Raw genomic sequence first — 21,146 nt, 5'->3', positions numbered from 1 at the left:
CAATTGTCAGTTGAGTATCAGTTGCACTTGGACTGGAACTCGGACAACTGCGGGTTTCAGCGCCATAGGAAAGCAATGTAAGATTATAAGCTTACATCAATTTTAATGTGTTTATGCCGACATAATGGTAAAACTACGTGCTTGGGGTACGTGCAACACTTATCCCAGGTATTTGGGGAGGATGGTCAATAAAATGTATTTTATAATTATTTTTTTTTCTAAGCCCAAACAAAATGTCACTTAATGTCCAGATCAACAAGGATGCATGCATTTGTTCTAAGGTAAGTCGAAGGAATGCGCATGCCTGCTTACATTGCCAGCAGGTGGCGTTATGACTGTAACTGAATATTGCGATGTTGATGTGTATCAAACCTATGACGTCTGAGGTAGGTTAGATATTGTAAGTCATTGTTGCAACAGCCTGTTTTATAGCAAAACGCCAAAATTTGTCAGGCTGCTACAGACACAACCTCCAACGAAAAGTCAAAATCTCCACAATTTAGAATCACAAAATTACCACATCCTGGGTAAATATTGTACAGAAGTCATGCTGAGTTGAATGCTATGGATTACCACAGAAAGGTATTTAACACTAAAAAGTTTAATCCCCAAAGATATTATACATTACATTTGATTCAGACAATGACAGTTGTATTTGATCTATAATAAACCTTCAAATTCCCACATTGTCAAACAATTCAAAACAGTATGAAAACAACAAAAATAACTAACAGTTGTATATAACAGTAAGATGCAGATGATTTCATTCTTCAGATCTGGTGCAGATGAAGTTGCGTAGTTTAGTTTGAGGAAGGCTGATCCAGCGCTGATCTCCTCCAGACTGAACTGCTCCAGATCTCACAGTGTCACAGCTCTTATCTACTGTACTGTTCAACCAATTCTGATAGCAAACCATCTGTCCATTCATCCAGAACCAAACGCCCAGAGCACAGGAGTGACGTAACCCCAACCACACCTCTGGGGTAGAGGCCTGTTGAACCAATCCTGACACCCGGCGCTGAATCTCATCTGAATCAACCGAAACCAAATCCACATGATTCAGTCTACAGTAACTCAGAGCATCAGACCAGCTCAGATTCTGATCGATCAATACCAGCTTATCTGAACACACAATAAACCACAATGACATCAGTCAAACACAAACATGAAGGGAAATACTGTGAATGAATCTGATTTAATTCTGATAATGAAGAAAGGTTTGACATTAAACACAAATTGATTTTTATTACTCACCTTCATGACACACAAAGGTCTGAGAGTGACTACAACCCGCATCATTCCATTGACCCTGATTATTAATTCTGACTTCTGTACACATTGGATTACCACCAGCATTAGGTTCAACAGACTTCCAGTATCTGAAGCCAGAGTTACTCTTATCTGACCACTCCCATGAGCAGGGGCGTCAGTTTGTGTTGAAAAGTGGTGGGGACAAAAGATCAGATGAAAAAACATTACAGCAGTATGGGAAAAATACTAAATAACGGCGCATCAAAGATGGGCATAGCGTAAGCCAGTCAACAACACAAAAATACTCAGCATAAAACCCTTAACAATGTCGACTGCACATATAACAGTCCCTGCAACACCAGCTCAAACGAATAGTGCCAAAGCACCATACTGTAGAAAACAGCAGCGCATTAAGTCAATAATTACAATGAAATTCATTACATATGTAAAAGAAAACTATAAGCATACAAGCAACATATGTGACCCTGGACCACAAAACTAGTCGTACTGTAAGTCCCCAGGTGAAAAAGTAGTACACTTCCATAGTGTACTTAAGGTGCTTTATGTTCGCACACTAGTTTTGTACTTAATATAAAATTAATCTTTAGTACTTAAGATGTTCTGTGCTATTTAGAGACACCATGAATATGAACTAAAATGCACTTTTAACATACTATCTCTGTATTAAAAAATGTATTTAGTTAACACTTGTATTAAACTTGAACTCAGCTTTCATACAAAGATGGGTTCAAGTTTACTAGTACAAGTGGTACCTAAATACATTTTTTAAATACATTTTTAGCACATTTTAGTTCATATTTATGGTGTCTCAAAATAGCACAGTACTAAAGATTAATTTTTATTATATTAAGTACACAATAAGTGTGCGAAAATAAAGCATGTTAAGTAGACTATGGAAGTCATGGATTAAAGTGAAAAAAATTCTTCTGACTGATCAAACACAACTTTTTCATATCATATTATTCAGTACACATATACGAATAATCCAGGGTCTGTTCTGTTCACACAACAGCTTAAAGTCACAGCTCTAATACAGTAACGTTATGTATGAATATAAACCCTGAACGAGTTAACTCCAGTCAAACTCGTGTACAATTCGCACAGGATGTCTGTAACCACAGTGACAGTTGTAAATTTGATGACTGTACCTTTATCAACAAAATATTATGTTACAATAGAGGCAGCGCTGTTGTGCTATTTTATTCGCAATGTTTCTGCTGTTTACTTTCTCCTAAGACCTAAATGGTCGTGTTTATATGAGGATACTTGGAAAGATGGGATTTTTGACGCATATTTGTATTAAAGGCCAATAAAGTGGCAAAAATACTCACAACACAAGCTCAATGAGAAGCGAATGCGCAAATTGCATACTCCTCTGAAACAGAAACAGCACTGTTTGTGTTTGAATGGCTTAAAATCACTTGTTTTTAAACTGCGGTGCTTAAATGTTACGTTTTTGTGACCACACGCAAATGGAACTGAACCGACAGGTGGATGACATCAAAGTGCCGCGAGAGCATTTCGGAAGCAGTCTCCTCTTATGATTCTCGTCAATCACAGGATTTGGATGTCATCTGCCTCTTGGTTCTTGTGGCGCCACATGAAGTTTACCCACGAGTTTAACAAACCCGTTGTATCAGCCACTGGTTAGATCAGCAAAGCAGTCAAAAACGGGATGCGGGTGATTACGTACGGAAGAAATCACTTACCCTCAAAATACAGGACCCCTAATCATATTGTGCAAAGACACGCAAGGTACCTGGCTGTTTGGTTTTCTTATCCCACGAACTGAAAGGCTTGCCAATCTTCATCATTTCGCTAAACCAAGTCAATCTCCAGGTCTTACACCTTTATCGATCTCCAAAACATCGAAGCCTTCCTGCATTATCAGTTTGTCCATGCTAGCTGAAATAAAGTTTTACCTCAGCTTAACGTGATACAGCCACAAAACCCGGAGTGGATCTGGTACGTAGCGATTACAGAACGCTTACAGTGGAGAGAGGAACGTGATTGGGCTCCACTCCAGGCTTTGATCACATCCCACTTAATACACGTCGTCTTTATGAAAAGTGAATTTAATAATTTTGCAATTTTCTAGCGATGGAAAACTTTAATCCATGTGTACTACTTTTTCACCATGGCCACAAAGGCATGACTTGATTTTTCAGAACATTTTAACAAATGCTTTCAAAAAGTGGTGGGGACAAAATCAGCCATTTCAAAAAGTGGTGGGGACATGTCCCCAGCGTCCCCAGTGTAAATGACGCCTATGCCCATGAGTCACTGAACAGACCGATCCAGACAGATATCTGACTGTTATTAATGATCTTCTGAATCTGATCATTCTCATTCTGGTTCCTCACACTGGCCAGATCAGTATGATGCTGTCTGCAGAAACTCTGAGCATCTCTCCAGGTTGTTTTAGAAGTTTGATAGATGAATCCTTTGGTGGTCTCTATTTAAGAAATAAATAAAGCTAATGTAACATTTTTAATCATTCTTACTTTTAATGAAAGTTACGAGTTATTGCTTTGTGTGTGTGTGTGTGCCTGGTAATTATCACATTATGGGGACCAATTGTCCACACAAAGATAGAAATACCAGTACATTTTGACCTCGTGGGAACATTTGTGTGGTTGTAGATCATTTTAACATCCCCTTCACAGTCAATGTGTAATGATAAACATCAGAGAATAAACTGATCTCAATGCTTCCTAAACACATGTAGTTTGGTGACGGTGACTCAAATGTTATTTCTGTTTCTTTACTGTCTGTTGTTGTTGTCATGAAAAGTTGACATATGATGTGTGTTTTGTTTAGTGAAGGTTGGCTGTAATTTTAGGAAGCTGCACTCACCATTGTAGCAGACGAACCCTTGCTTCTGACCACAGTACTGATGACGCCATTCTCCATTTATCATATATACACAATTACCATCACCATTAATGTCACCGTTTTCTTCCCAGTTATTATAGTTCACAGGATCACCCATAGACCACTTCCATTTATAAACACCTGTATTCTTCAGTCCAATCCAGACGCCAATATTCCCACTGTTATTTACTTGACTCATCAGCTGTTTCATGTCATTCATGTTGTCGACGGTCGCCAGATCGGCGTAGTTTTCTTTGCAGTAACTCTGAGCTTAATTCCAGTTCTTATTCATGTTTATATAGTGATAGCGGTGCTGAATGCATTCAGATAATGAACAGAGAGCTATGAAAGAGAGAAATTGATTCTTCATTAAAACAGACTCAAATCTTATTACACTTCAAACATAATATAAACCAGAAACACATACTCACCAATGAGAAGAAGTCTGAAATATAGCGTCTGTGCCATTTCTAAAGGGTTAAACATACAAAAAACTCAGACTCTTCTGGACAAAATTAATGATGCTTATCACATGGCTGTCTAATGATACTTAATACTGATTGTTCACTTAGGACCTTCCAAGTTTTTTTAACCACTAAAGCTAAAAGCAGACACTCAGACAAGGCTTGAGATGAGGTTGGATCCATATATGCAGTTTTATTGGCAGCACAGTAAACAAGCAATAGTCAAGCAGGGCAAACAGATATATGTAACGCAAGACGTCATAAACAGTAAACAAGGGTCGGTGTCAGGGCAGGCACCAAAACTTCGGTACACAATATGTTTGTGCACAAACAAAGCCTGCAACCAGCTGGCAAAATCAAAATCTCAAGTCGGACACTTGCTGTGTTTGCCTTTCTATCACAGATGAAGTGGATTATATGTAATATTTGTAAGATATGGAAACGTTTAAGCACCCTTGCTACAAGTGGCTTAACACATATTGCAAGCCATCTTTACTGATATTTAATTATATATCTCATGCCAACATAAACAATTTAACTTCTAAACAAAAACAATTTTAACACACTTTAGGATAATTTTTTAGCAATCACAACAGTGTCACGCCAAAAGTATATTTAAAATAGAAATGAGAATGTAAGTTGTTCTTACTTTTGATGTTGTTTGTTTCTCTCTTGAATCTGCTGTGTCTCTGTCTGTATCTGTATATGTGATATATGATATCTGCTCTTCAGCACATCACATCAGTGGTTTATTTCCTTTGAAAGTTATTTTCATATTTCATTTCCATCTTATTGTGTATAGAGGTCCGGACGTCACCACTAGATGAAACATAAAAGATCCCTATAATGCCTTTTAACCAGAGGCAGACACTACAACTATTTTTACTTTCTAAATAAATTTTCAAGTATTTGTATTTCTTTATTTGGAAAACATACATTCCAAAGCATATTATCATAATTTTTACTTCACTTCATTTCATAATTTCAATTTAAGTACATTAAACATCTAGTATTTTTTTTACTTTTACTTAAGTAAAAAGGACTTTCGTACTTTTACTCAAGAAAAGTAAGAGTACACAATTTTTATGTAATTAGGTATTAAATCAATTTTATTTTGCAATATAAAAGCAATACACAATATGATTCTATTCTTTAAAATGTAGTGAACATTTTTTAGTTAAAAGGATCATATTGCCAGATTGCATGTTTTCCTTTGTTTTTAGAGTGTTTGATGATGTCTGTGCACATAAAAGATCTGTTAAGTTGCAAAATTTAAGTTTCAAATCCAAAGAGATCTTCTTTTTAAACATGAAGCCTCATCCATGTGTTATGGTGTAAGGGTGTGTGGTTTTTTTTGTGTGTGTTTTTGTTTTCTCTTGTGATTTCTTCTAGGTGCTGGCGTAATGAACAACACCTGTTATAGATCGGGACGTACGAATAAAAGTGCCTCTGAGACATGGGTCGAGGCACATGGGAAGTGACATCATCCCATGCTGCCACTTGATCGCGTGTTGTTTGTGGATCTGACGTCAGAAAATTAAATTAATGTGCTAATATTTAATGTAAACCCCTAGAATTATGTAATAAAAAATATTCTTCATTATACGTTTTTGGTTTGGTCTTCGTCATTCTTGTTGCTGTCATGACTGCTGGGTGATCGATGGCTGTGTGATCTGTGTGTGTGTGTTGTTTACCTGTGGTGCCGGTTCCTCATGTGTTCACTAACTCCGCCCCCTTGTTTCGGTAATTGTTCACCGGTGATGTCTCGTTTACCTTTTCCTTTATATTGCACGTAGTCCTGTCCTTCGTTGCGCGCTCATTGTTTTATCACAGTCCTGCTGCCCTGCCTTGTCAGTCGCTCTCTGTCTCTTCCTCTTGTTACCCCAGGTTTGGTTTTCGGCGTTCGGGGACTCGTCTTCACCCGGACCGCTCGCTTGTGGAGTACTGGATCTCATTGACTTTGTTTGTCTCTCGGTACAGCTGGTTCGCTTCGTTTCTAGGCGGTATACCAGCTGTCTCTGTCTCTCTCCGGTTTGCATCATCACCCGTGAGTGGAGTACACCTATTTACCATTGTGGATTATATTGACTCTAACGACTGTTGTTTCTCGGAACCGCTGGTTCGCTTCGTTTCTAGGCGGTATACCAGCTGTCTCTGTCTCTCTCCGGTTTGCATCATCACCCGTGAGTGGAGTACACCTATTTACCATTGTGGATTATATTGACTCTAACGACTGTTGTTTCTCGGAACCGCTGGTTCGCTTCGTTTTTAGGCGGTGACCAGTGGTTTCCGAGTGGCTCTTCTACATCAGGATTTCACAGTGGATTACCCATCTGAGAACTTGGATTTTCTATCTTCCATCTCCGCCTGTCATCCACCTTCAGGGCGGCGTGTATCATCCCTCTGTTGCATGTGGTGACTGTGCCGGTGTTCTCGACGGAGTGCGTGGGTGGCTCTCTCTCTCCCTTCGGATCTGTACTGGATTATTGTGTAGCGCCGACTCACTCTCTCCTACTGTGGGAGTGCTTCATTCCCACAGTAGTGTTTTCATCCAGAGTGAGTCAACGGGTGTGTGCCGTGTTTGGATCTACCAGTGACTTTGCTCTCCAGTTCTCTATCTCCTTTTCTAAATAAATATTGTTAACTTGCACTTGACTCCGAAGTTCATTTTCCTGACAGATGAGCGCGCCACGAATGGAGTCAGCAAGTTTAGAGAGTCTGGAGGTGCAGACCGCCCTTCACCAGCAGGGGGCGGCCATCGACCAACATTCGTCGTTATTGTCTGCTGCTGCCAGAGATTTCAGTATCTTGTCGGAGCAACTTAAAGAGCTCAGCAATCGCTTGGACCAAGTGACTCCTCACCATGAGGCCCCAGCCTCATCCGGAGGATCTGTTGCGTTTGAACGGGAGCCACACACGGCAACACCCCCCACCTACAATGGCGACCCCAACACCTGCAGATCCTTTTTGCAACAGTGCTCTCTCGTCTTTGCGCTCCAACCCCGTCGATTTTCTTCATCCACTTCCAAGGTGGCCTATGTTCTGACGTTACTCACGGGAAGAGCGAGAGACTGGGGTATGGCCGCCTGGGGGGCTAAAGCTCCATTTACACTTTCATTTGAGGCTCTTGAGGAGGAGATGTTAAAGTTGTTTGATCGCTCACTCAACGGGGACATGGCAGCCGCTGAGTTGGTGAGATTACGGCAACGTAATGACTCCGTCACAGACTTTGCTATAAGTTTTAAGACTCTCGCTATTTGCTGCAACTGGAACGACGCGGCATTAAGAGCGCAATTCCTCGAGGGTCTCACACCGGGCATTCAAGACGAGATTGCACTGAGGGAGCCACCCACGTCACTGGAAGCTGCCATCGATCTGGCTCTGAGGGTGGAGTCTCGCCATCGGCAGAGAGATCTGCGTCGCTCATTTCATCATCTGATGTCGGAACCAGGAGAGACTGCTTCAGAGACGCCCTCCGAGGAGCCTATGCAGCTGGGCAAGTTTCGTATCTCTGCTGGTGAGAGAAATCGTCGGCTGTCTAATGGCCTCTGCTTATATTGTGTCAAGCCGGGGCATCTGGCGGCTACCTGTCCGGTAAAAGCTCACGCCCGCCGATGAACCTGGGAGTCTCGGTGGGCGCATCGTCATTTAAATCTCCCGTAAGCAGCACTACATTACCTGTTATTATTAACTCTTTCCCGTCACAGGCGTTGCTGGATTCCGGTGCGGAGGCGTGTCTTTTGGATGCCGGGTTGGCCAAGTCCTGGGGTATTCCACTCATCCCTCTTTCCTCTCCTTTGTCTGCCTGGACATTGAAGGGCCAGCATATGGCTGTGATCACGCACCGCACACCCCCTGTGAGTTTGTTTGTTTCTGGCAATCATCGTGAGGAGATTGAGTTTTACATCTTAGAGGATTCACAATCACCAGTCATTTTAGGTCATGACTGGTTATCCAAACATAATCCTCACGTTGATTGGCAGAACAATGTTATGTTATCTTGGAAGTCTTCGTGTTATGTTTCTTGTCTTGGTCCTGCTCCTTCTCTTGTCTCTTGTTCTGTCTCGCAGGTTCCGGCTATCGATCTCTCAGGAGTCCTGACGGAGTATTCGGATCTGTATCAGGTTTTCAGTAAGTCCCGGGCTACTTCTCTGCCTCCTCATCGGTCGTATGATTGCGAGATCAAACTACTTCCCAACACTTCTCCGCCTAAGGGTCGTATATTTTCCCTAGCTAAACCAGAAAGAGAGGCTATGGATAAATACATTAATGACGCTCTTAAAGCCGGTCTCATTCGCCGCTCCTCGTCTCCAGCTGGTGCTGGATTTTTCTTTGTAAAGAAGAAAGACGGGTCTCTTCGTCCGTGCATTGATTATCGAGGGCTGAATGACATTACTGTTAAGAATAAGTACCCCTTGCCATTAATGTCATCAGCATTCGAGTTATTACAGGGAGCGCGCGTATTTACCAAGCTAGATCTGCGCAACGCTTATCACTTGGTACGTATTAGAGAGGGCGATGATTGGAAGACAGCCTTTAACACACCCTCAGGACACTGGGAATATTCCGTTCTGCCGTTCGGTCTTTGTAACGCTCCAGCTGTCTTCCAGACCATGGTCAATGAAGTGCTGGGTGACATGATTAACAGATTTGTCTTTGTGTATCTCGATGACATTCTCATCTTTTCTCCCTCCATGCAGATATACACTCAGCACGTTCGCATGGTTTTACAACGGCTTTTAGAGAATCAGCTATTCGTTAAGGCGGAGAAGTGCGAGTTCCACAGGAAGTCGGTTTCGTTTCTGGGTTTTGTTATTGCCGAGGGAGAGATTTGTCCCGATCCCGCTAAGGTTAAGACGGTTGCCGATTGGCCAGTACCCGACACTCGGAAGGAGCTTCAGCGATTTCTGGGGTTCGCCAATTTTTATCGGCGTTTCATCAGAAATTTCGGTCAGATCGCTAAGCCTCTTACTGCTCTCACTTCACCTAACGTATGTTTCCGTTGGAAAAGAGAGGCTCAGGAGGCCTTTGATGTGTTAAAGTCCCGGTTCATCTCTGCGCCTGTCCTCTCTATTCCCGATCCGGCTAAACAATTTATAGTGGAGGTGGATGCATCTGATGTCGGGGTAGGCGCCGTTTTATCACAGCGATCGTCTATTGATGGGAAAGTACATTCGTGTGCTTTTTTCTCTCACCGGTTAAACCCAGCAGAACGTAATTACGACATAGGGAATCGGGAGCTGTTGGCGGTTAGACTCGCTTTGGGTGAATGGCGTCACTGGTTGGAGGGAACCTCGGAGCCCTTTCTGGTCTGGACGGATCATAAAAATCTTGAATATATCCGTTCGGCCAGAAGACTAACATCTAGGCAGGCTCGTTGGGCACTCTTCTTTGATCGTTTCAACTTCACCCTCTCGTACCGGCCTGGCTCGAAAAATACCAAACCTGATGCTCTCTCCCGTCTGTTCGAGAAGTCCGATTCGGAGAGGGCGGAGACCATTCTCCCGGAGGGGAGGGTGGTCGGCGCCCTCGTATGGGGAATCGAACAGCGGGTGAGAGAGGCCGGCCGGGAGTGGGAAGTTCCGGAGGGGTCGCCTATGGGTTCCTGAGCGGTTACGTTCCGATGTCATCCGGTGGGGTCATGAGTCCAAGTTTGTCGGCCATCCAGGTATTCGGAGAACGTTGGCTGCCGTCCGTCAGCGTTTTTGGTGGCCTTCTATGTCCACTGACGTCAGACAGTTTGTACTAGCCTGTTCGGTTTGTGCTCGTAATAAAGCATCTAATTTACCACCCGCTGGTCTGCTTAAATCTTTGCCCGTGCCCTCCCGCCCCTGGTCTCATATAGCCCTTGATTTTGTTACTGGCTTACCGCCATCTAATGGTAACACTGTTGTTCTAACTGTGGTGGATCGTTTTTCGAAGGCGGTTCATTTCATTCCCCTGCCCAAGCTACCTTCTGCAAAAGAGATGGCTCAGGTTTTGATTAATCACGTCTTTCGGTTACATGGTATTCCGACTGACGTAGTGTCAGATAGGGGTCCTCAGTTCATCTCTCGTTTTTGGCAGGAGTTTTGTAGACAAATTGGCGCCACGGCCAGCTTGTCTTCTGGTTATCACCCGCAGACCAATGGGCAATGCGAACGGGCTAATCAGGATCTCGGTAGAACGCTCCGCTGTCTGTCGTCACAATATCCGAATTCCTGGTGCGATCAGCTCCCGTGGGTTGAGTATTCTCATAATTCTCTTCCCGTTACGTCTACCAATTTATCCCCGTTTGAACTTTCCATCGGTTATCAACCTCCCCTGTTTCCATCACAGGAGCCCGAGGCAGCCGTTCCGTCTGCGTTAGCTTTCGTATGCAGGTGCAGACGCACCTGGAGGAGAGCTAAGACACTGTTATTATCTAATTCCAGACGAACCAAAGCTGCAGCTGATCGTCATCGGCGACCTCCACCCCGTTACGTTTGTGGTCAAAAGGTATGGCTTTCTACCAAGGATCTGTCTCTCCGTGAGCCTTCTCGTAAGCTGGCTCCGAGATTCATTGGGCCATACAGTATTTCTAAGGTCATTAATCCGGTGACGATAAAGCTTAAGTTACCCCTTTCTCTTGGTCGGGTTCACCCTGTTTTTCATGTATCCAAGGTTAAACCTGTGATGTTTGCTCGCTATAACCCTCCTGTCTCTGCCCCTAATCCCCCCGCCCCTCATCTAGTGGATGGTGCCCCTGTCTATACTGTTAAGAGGTTACTAGACTCCCGCCGCAGGGGCAGAGGATTTCAGTATTTAGTGGATTGGGAAGGATACGGTCCTGATGAGAGGAGCTGGGTTCCGGGTCGGGATTTGCTGGATCCTGGGCTGATCGAGGACCTCCGTCGGCGACAGGGTGAGTCTCCCGGTCCGTCTGGTGCCGGTCGTGGAGGGGGGGCTACTGTCATGACTGCTGGGTGATCGATGGCTGTGTGATCTGTGTGTGTGTGTTGTTTACCTGTGGTGCTGGTTCCTCGTGTGTTCACTAACTCCGCCCCCTTGTTTCGGTAATTGTTCACCGGTGGTGTCTCGTTTACCTTTTCCTTTATATTGCACGTAGTCCTGTCCTTCGTTGCGCGCTCATTGTTTTATCACAGTCCTGCTGCCCTGCCTTGTCTTGTCAGTCGCTCTCTGTCTCCTCCTCTTGTTACCCCAGGTTTGGTTTTCGGCGTTCGGGGACTCGTCTTCGCCCGGACCGCTCGCTTGTGGAGTACTGGATCTCATTGACTTTGTTTGTCTCTCGGTACAGCTGGTTCGCTTCGTTTCTAGGCGGTATACCAGCTGTCTCTGTCTCTCTCCGGTTTGCATCATCACCCGTGAGTGGAGTACACCTATTTACCATTGTGGATTATATTGACTCTAACGACTGTTGTTTCTCGGAACCGCTGGTTCGCTTCGTTTTTAGGCGGTGACCAGTGGTTTCCGAGTGGCTCTTCTACATCAGGATTTCACAGTGGATTACCCGTCTGAGAACTTGGATTTTCTATCTTCCATCTCCGCCTGTCATCCACCTTCAGGGCGGCGTGTATCATCCCTCTGTTGCGTGTGGTGACTGTGCCGGTGTTCTCGACGGAGTGCGTGGGTGGCTCTCTCTCTCCCTTCGGATCTGTACTGGATTATTGTGTAGCGCCGACTCACTCTCTCCTACTGTGGGAGTGCTTCATTCCCACAGTAGTGTTTTCATCCAGAGTGAGTCAACGGGTGTGTGCCGTGTGTGGATCTACCAGTGACTTTGCTCTCCAGTTTCCTATCTCCTTTTCTAAATAAATATTGTTAACTTGCACTTGACTCCGACGTTCATTTTCCTGACAGTTGCAGTTTTGAGCTGACCGTAACAAAATGGGAGCTCGTCCTTTTCTGTTTTTTTTAAGAGAAAAATATTATTATACTATTTCTCCCAGTTTTGTTTTCCTCTCATAGTTATGTTTTTCCCGTTTTTGTCATTCGCATATACGAGTTAAATCAGCTGTGCGTTTGTTTGGAGTTGTGTTGTAAAGCATGTTAGTAATTCCAACCGTTATCAGCAGTTAAGCTGTTTGCACGCGAAGCTGCCGACAGATCTTTGTGTAGTTTGATGCTTTTGCCAGTTTGTGAAGTTTTTCGTCTTTTCTTCCACTTTTAATGGAAAAGGATATGGCGATGGGTGAGTCATATAAAACGGCTCGTTTAACACGCCCATGCAGTTAGACGTCATACTGGTTTGAACATTTTCATAACACCGCCCTCATATATACGCAAAGATAGAGGGTGTAAGGGGTTGTGTACACCAAAACTTTTACGCCCGCGGCCGGCGCATGTTTTCAATTGTTTCCAATGGAAGCTCTGCGTTTTTCAAATAAGCCAGCAGCTAGCGGGTTTTTTCCGCGCTGAAAACCGGCGCTCGGCGGTTTTTCCGCGCTCGGTGCTGAGCGTCGAGAGTTGAAAGAGATTCAACTTTGGGAGAAAAGCTCCGCTCGTCAATGTCAGTTCTCACACGGCCGCCCAATCACAGTGGAGGAGGGGCGGGACATTACCACAGCAACCAACCTGCTTGCAGCTGAATTATCACACAGCTATCAAAGCGCTCAGCTGAAGAAAGCTGGCACTCAGCTGAAAAACAGTTGGCATTCAGCGTCCTCAAGGCGTTTTCAGCCGCGTTTAAAAGTTTTGGTGTGTCCAGCCCCTAACTGTCAATCATGCTGTAGTATTGTTGTTTCCGCCATGTCGAGCAGACGCTGTGTTTCATTGCAAAACTACTTTGGTTGGCATTCCAACAGAGTAAACATCAAGAAACCAGTGGTTAGGTTTTATTTACAACACTGTTTCAGAACAGTACAGCCTAAATGTTCGATTGTGTGCTGCACAATTTAAGGAGGATTACTTTCTAAACATCGCGGAGTACAACCGCTGGATGTACACAAAGGCTTCGTTTTAAAAGTGGAGCAATTGTAACTTTGCAACTACACTGACATCCTGTAAGTAGCCGATGTTTTCATATTTAATACATTTCCTCACTGACGATTCAAAGATGAGTTTTGAGTAGAGAGGCGCCTGTGTTTTAATGCATTTCCTAATGATGATCCAAACGCGAGATTTGAGAAGTGCAGATTAGTGTTTGTTTGTTGTTTCTACGTTCACAAATGCAAACATGGTTTATGTTTTAGTATCGTTACCTTACCATCTGTTACGTTCTGCTCACATCGCGCTGGTAAAGTTGATCGATTAGCTTAGCCATCCGTGTTTTCTGGGTCAGATTCAGGCTCGTGTTGATAAGGTAGTAGTAAATACGATAGTATCTCGTGGCTTTTATTATTGTTTTGGGAGCTCATCTTCCAAAACTTGGCAAGGAGCGTCATATATCCGATTACGTTACTGAGGTATTCAGCCAATCACAACGCACTGGATAGCTGGCCAATCAGTTCACACCCATTGACACCGCGCTTTCTCACAACGATGAGCTTTGTACCAAACGACCTGTTTCAGATGGGCGGGACTTAGAGGTGCTAAAAACATTTATGGTATGTGGAAAATAAAGATTTTTTTTAACCATAAACCACACGAACACATTGTATTACACCAAATACACAAAGTAATGTGCTTTTTAGCCCTATAATATGACTCCTTTAAGTGAAGTATTTTGTTCCCAAGACCAACAATCTGATAAAGCACAGACGCTTGTAAAATGTAACTTAAATTCTCAAGTAGTGTCCACCTCTGCTTTTAACATGTTTCAGCCCAGTACATTTCCACGTTTTTAACTCTTTTAGGTCATTTCAGGGTTACTGTTAAACATAGAACTCTTATACAACATGTTAAAATAGTAAGAATTGTAAGGTATAAACAGTCTGGTTTCAAATAATTTTTCAACCACTATTGATACCAACGCTACACTATCAAGCGCTCTACGATTGCCTACCAAAAGGGTAGAGTTTAGGCTGCGTGAAGTCAACTGCAGGAGCTCTATTGTGGACAAACTTGGACAAAATGAAAGGTCAGTTCTCACCTTATTTGCATGTTGGTGTCAGACAGTGTTATAGTGTAAGGGTGTGTGTTTTTTTTTCATTGTTGTTTTGTTTCTGTGATCTGTTTTAGGTGACAGGAGAAATGAGACACACCTGTTTCAAGTCAGGATGCAGAAATAAAAAGTAATAAATAAAATAAATAAACGTGGCGCGAAGTGAGGAGGTGACATCATCCTATGCTGCCTGCTTGTTATCTCACTCCGTTTTTGGATCTGCCCTTTGAAGTGAATTTACTGATGTGCTAATTAGGGGTCAAGCCCAGAATGGGCGAAGATCCCTATTGTATCCGTTAGTTTTCTTATTATTATTGTTCTTCCGATTCTTCTTCTTCCGCCATTGCGGTCTATGGCAGCCCATAGCTTTGAACATAGGAAAGTTATGAAATTTGGCACGCTTATAAAGGACTGTCCAAAAAGTCTCCACAGCAAATTTGGAGTCTTTATCTCTAACCCGCTAGCGCTACCAATAGTCCAAAGTTGCACTTATGTTTTTGCCTATAACTTCTGATCCGTAAGTCCAAAATTCTTGTTTCGTCTGGTTCCTTGGTTCAATTGGACCCTATGACGTCATTTTCCATCACGAAATTTTTTCTGCCATTTTGAATTATTCGTAAAACCTGCTTTTGTGAACCCCTCCTAGAGCTTTTGCCCAATTGTCAAAATCACTATGTGGCATCTACAGACACTCAAGGCAAAAAGTTATGGAATTCGTGTCGATTCGTCAATCTGTTTCCATAAACCGCGTCAACAAAAACAAAAACAACACTTGTTACTTGTGATGCCAGTCAGGAACTGAAGGGTCATGCCCAGTTTCGTTGCAGCGTCCCCTAGTGGTAAGACAAATGTTTTATATGCTTATAACTTTGGCTGTGATTGACATATTCTCACGGGACTTGTTTCCTTGGAGTCCTGAGTAGTCGACAAGTCCAACGATACTAAACATGCCAGAATTCGCCTTACGGTTAGCCCTGCACAGCAAAATAGCACTTAAAAAACATGCACGAATATCTCTGCGAGTGTTATTCTGATCGACTCGAAAACACCATAGGACAATGCATTACCTTCTGAACAAAAAACTCTATTGGCATTATATTAAAATTTCCTTCAGAAATGGCCGAAAATTGCAAAAAAAAAATACCTTAAAATGTTGTGTTTTTTACACATAAATGGTTATAACTCCGCAACAAAATGTGGTTATAACTCCGCAAACACAATGGGTTTGAGCCCAGGGAAACACACATGCTAATAAAAATATGTGTACAATATTGTGGGACAGGTTTCTGCCAAATGTGTCAATGTAAATAAATGTAAATGTCTCTGAACAAAACAAAATTATTCAGCATGGCTGCTGCTGCTGGGATATCATGGGACAGATGAGAAAGCTAATTTGACTTTGTTTCATAATATATTTGGAATCAGATAAGGAAACCTTTAATCAAATTAAGTCAAATCAAAGTTTATTTATAGAGCACATTTTCATAACAACAGGTGTTCACCAAAGTGCTGTACATACAATATAAAATAAACAGTAGAACTAAAAAGCATAAAAATAATAAATAAAAACATAATAAAAATGCAATAAATACAATAGTGATTAGTAACAGACACTCAAATACTCCTAACATGTAGCTCTCATACTGGGTTAAATGCCATGCTATGCAAATATGTTTTTAAATGCGATTTAAAAACAGAAAGTGAAGGTGCCTGCCCTAATGTAGAAAGGCAAAATATTCCAAAGGTTCGGGGCTGCTACTGCAAAGGCACGGTCCCCTCTGCTCTTTAATCTTGCATTGGGGAAACTAGAGCCCTTTTCACACAGATATTCCGTAAGATACACGGGACAGGCATCCTGGAATTTTACGGGACCGCTTGATATTTTATTCATTCACACTGCCAAGTTTACACGGCATCTGATGGTCCCGGAAAGACACGTGACATGTTGAAAGTCCCGCCCTCTCTTCTACGCAGCGTCTGAAGTTTGCATATTATTTATTATTTCTCTCTCCAGAAACAACTCGCGTGCATTTTTGTTTATGATAAGACTACAAAGGAGCGCGTGAATGCACAGTTCTATTCTGGTGAATGATCTCAGCTTCAGAGTGTATATTTGACAAGCTCCCTGATTTCTGCTTTGATACAGTTTTCAGACATTTCTCATCGTGATTGTTTATATGCATTTAAAACCCGCATTTCGAGGAGCTGAACAATATATCTCGTTGGGATGACATGTGGGTATTTTCGTTTATTATAGCTCAAATGAGCACGTGACGCGATATTCTTTTATGCTGCTGAATGATCTCCGTTTCAACGCAGTAAGTAACGAGCTTACTTACCTGATATCCGCTTCAGTCTAGTATGCTGATATTTCTCGTAGTGAATGTTGTAAATCCCTGATTTTAAAGAGTTGAACCAACTTCATGTTGCCATGACACGCGCGTCCTCACTACGGCACGTGCGTCATTGTTTATGCGTCTCATATATCATTTCCTGATAACTGCTTCAATCTAGTTTGCAACATTTCTCGTGGTGAATGTTTATATACATGTTAGTTTGCAACATTTCTCGTGGTGAATGTTTATATACATGTTATCTCTCGTTGTAAGGAGCTAAACCATAACTTGTGTTGTGATGATGACGCGCGCGTCCTCACTTCGACACGCCCTTTATGGCATTCTTGTTCACACAGAGGGTTACCCGCGTATCTTACTAGGTCCTCTTTCCGGCAACGATCCCAGAAGATTAACGAGTTTTTGTTCACACAGACGCTTGTCTGGCAATTTTACGGGTATTTTCTGGGACCAGAGGTCTGTGTGAATGAGGTTTAGAAGTAGTTGCCCAGCAGACCCAACCAAGTGCTCTGGATGGAGCATATGGGTGTAATAGATCAGAGGGATTTAGGAGCAATGAGGGATTTAGGAGCAATGTTATTTAATTATTTAAAAAGTAAATTCTTGAAATCAATTCTCAGATGAACAGGCAACAATTGAAGGGAAGCCAATATCGGTGTAAAGTGTTCTCGTTTGCGTGTTCCCATAAATAGACCTGCCTCACCATTACCTACAAATGACTTGATTTAGATAACTGCCTTAGCTGATAAAAAACACCATTAAAACCTCTAGGTTTTTTACATCGGGCTTCACAAATGATTTTAAGTCAACCAGATCTACATCAGGGATATTAATGAAAACACCAGTACAAATTAAATGGTTTCAGTTGATTAAACTTTAAGAAGTTGGAGGCTATACAGGATTACATATCGTCAAGACATCTCAACAAAGGTGCCACAGAGTTGGCATCGTTTAATCTCAAAGGCAGATAGAGTTTCGAGTCATCTGCATAACAGTGAAACGAGATGCCATGTTTCCTAAAAATGGATCCTAAAGGTAATATATATAAAGAAAACAAAATCGGTCCAAGAATGGAACCCTGGGGGACTGCATATACAAGAGATGCAGTAAAGCACACAAATTCTCCAAGACGTACCTAGAAATGTCTTTCATCCAGATAAGATCTAAACCATTGTAACGCTGCACCCTTAATACCAACACAATGCTCAAGGCGAGAGATCAGTATATTGTGATCTATGGTGTCAAATGCAACAGTGAGATCTAACAGCATAATCACAGCATAGTTACCTGCGACAGTGGCCAAAATAAATCATTATAAACTTTTAACAGGGCCGTTTCTATGTGAAGTGATTTAAAACAGCTACTTTTTCCAATATTTTGGAAAGAAACACAAGTTTTGAAATGGGTCTAAAATTAGCAAGAACCAATGAATTCATGCTAGTTTTTTAATCAGTGATTTCACTATTGCTTGTTTAAAATGCAGGCATACAACTCCATTAATGAGACTACTATTTATAATCATTAGTATTTTAGGGCCAAGAGTTTTAAACCCCTTTTTCAGGAAAACTATGTAAATAATGTCTGCGGGGCAAACAAGTCATTGTCAATAATGTAGGGGTGTCCTCGACTAAGGATTTACATATTCGAATCAGAATTGTCGAATCTTTCCATAGTCGACCGATAGTCGAATCATCTATGTTTGTCTGCATGGGTTGGGAGGGGGCCAGACCAGGTACAAATTGGTAACTTTTATTTTCTTTCACAAGCAGCACACATAAACAACTTTCTAATAAAGTGACCAAAACTGTCTTTCAAGTAATAAACGAAGACAAAACTGACGATGCATTTATATATATATATATATATATATATATATATATATATATATATATTTAAGGTAAAATGTAAGGCAACATTTGTTTAATAATTCCTCATAACATTTTAAAGCCACGTTCTACAGAACATCACACAAAAATACATTTTGATAACTAAACCTAAAAAATAACAAAGGTGATCCTGCCTTGGAAACTCCGGCTACAATGAAGTGTTTTTATTTAATTTGGAGATAGCGCGTCAAAGCAGTCATGACCAAAAAAAAACCCGACAAATGAGAAATGACAAATGATTTGTGATTGTGACTGTAAATGATAAAAACTAATCTTTATTTACAATTCATTAAACTTTAATTTATAACGAGAAAAACACTGAAATTAATGATTTTATAGACACTACGCGTTATTATTTAGCACAGAAATACCTGCTTGCTTGCTTTGACTCAGAGATGTTCACAAGTCTCTGAGCTCGAGTCCGAGTCAAGACTGAAGTCTTTGACCTCGAGTCCAAGTCAAGTCTGAAGTCTTTGAGCTTGAGTCCAAGTCAAGTCTGAAGTCTCTGGGCTCGAGTCCAAGTCAAGTCTCAAGTCTCGTTGTAACAAATAAAACTCTAATAACAAAAAGAAATTATAAACATTTATTAAAAAAACAAAGTTGCACATTAAGTAAGGTCAGTGGTGTAGTCTAGATTTTTGTAGTGAGTATACTGTGATTTTTCCCTCTCACCCTTATGACACTCGTCCCAGCGCAACGCACCACTCACACTCACAGATGCATACAGTATGGATCTTCATGTAACAGAGCATTCTGAAAGTGTACTCATAAACACATAAACTGAATGTGTTATCAACATGTCAATTTATTATAAGAAAAAAAAGAGTTTAACAGCCAATGGGTTTACAGCTGGGGAAACTGGACTGATTTTTAGACTGGTTTAGTGTTAATTAACATCTAACTCGGGGCCAAAACTTACTCAACTGTTAATTAAAATTAAATAAACTGTTTACAATCTTCAATCCGTGGCTAACACACGCATTGAAGAAGAAAAATATCCACTCTTTCAATAGCTATTATCTGACAACTATTGATAACATTACCATGTGTAATTTAATGGTGTAAATGTTTTTAATTAATACACATTTAAGATGACCATGAATTAACTCTAATTTGCATAGTCATTGATATAAAAAGCTTATTTTTTGCATATAATACAAGCATTGTCTAAAAATGAAAATAGGCTTTTACTTTTATTATTACAAGACCATCATGTAGCCTAATATTAGACATCAAAACCAAAGTGAAGAAAATTATATTTAATTTGCAAGTCTGAACTGAACATCAACGCAGACATGAATTTCCTCACAGAAGTTTAAGATCATATACATCTTGAACGTAGATATATAAATGAACACAGAGAAGGGAAGTTTAACACTGTGAAGCACAAGCAAACATGCTGAAGGCAGCTAAAAACCATCAGGATATAATCACAGGCTTATTTTATTGCACTTGAAACCTTATCTATTAAACTGGACTGATGATTTAAATGTTGTTTACTCACATGTGCGTTGTTAACTCTCGGATTTCATGTTGAAGCACTGCTCCACTCGTTTACTTCTCCATATGGACAATTCCTGTTTGTTTACAGTGTCGCGTGAGCAGCTACACTGCAGGTTCGAGTTCATTTGGCGCTAAGCAGACCTCTTGGTGATGTCAAAGTACCGCGAGAGCGATTCAAAGCAGATTTCTCCATGTGATAACTGAAATCGCTCTCGCGGTACTTTGTTGTCACTCGCCTGTGGGTTCTTGTGGCGCCACAGCAGTCTGCTCCCCAGTCACTCTAGATCCGCTATAGTATTAATTTGATTTCATACTCCGATCGGATTGCGCAGTTCGGCAGGTACAGTATGACACAAAGTAGCGCAACTCTGGACCTGACTGGAGCCGGACCGGATACACTGAACCGCATGTGCGTACAGAAATCTGCTCACTTGAGCCCCTTTTTGCGGTTAAATTGTTTAACCTTTTAAACAATTGCAAGCCTTAGAAACACGTTAATGATAAACTTACCCTATTTAAATTGCATATTAATCCGCAAATCGCATGCGAGCTGAACCGCGGATCCGTCACAGCAATACCCATAGCTTCAGATGAATGCCACAGCAGCAGCTGCCTGCAGGTACAGTCGACATGTATGTTTGCGGCCGCGCGCGCGGAGCAAATACGTCACGTGTTACGTCGTGGGCAGGTTGTAGGTAACGGAGGGAGCTATGACAGCGAGCTCATCAGACGTTTCCTAAAAATAAACATTGTTCACGAGTCGCGCGGCTCG

General features: G+C 41.8%; 1 protein-coding gene and 1 pseudogene across 1 annotated transcript in view; both read right to left on the bottom strand.

Annotated features, from left to right (window-relative positions):
• Nucleotides 1-21,146, bottom strand: part of LOC135781016 (uncharacterized) — an 87,700-nt gene that overhangs the window by 14,936 nt on the left and 51,618 nt on the right. The window contains exon 2 of the mRNA XM_065291327.2: nucleotides 16,704-16,712. Within this exon, the coding sequence (XP_065147399.1) occupies nucleotides 16,704-16,712 (9 nt within the window). The remainder of the gene's footprint in view (nucleotides 1-16,703; nucleotides 16,713-21,146) is intronic.
• On the bottom strand, nucleotides 392-5,434 carry LOC135788183 (macrophage mannose receptor 1-like; annotated as a pseudogene).

Source organism: Paramisgurnus dabryanus, chromosome 23 (assembly GCF_030506205.2).
Source record: "Paramisgurnus dabryanus chromosome 23, PD_genome_1.1, whole genome shotgun sequence".
In the NCBI taxonomy this organism is placed as follows: Eukaryota; Metazoa; Chordata; class Actinopteri; order Cypriniformes; family Cobitidae; genus Paramisgurnus; species Paramisgurnus dabryanus.
The sequence above is the reverse complement of the archived record's forward strand: the minus strand, read 5'-3'. Positions and strand labels throughout refer to the sequence as shown.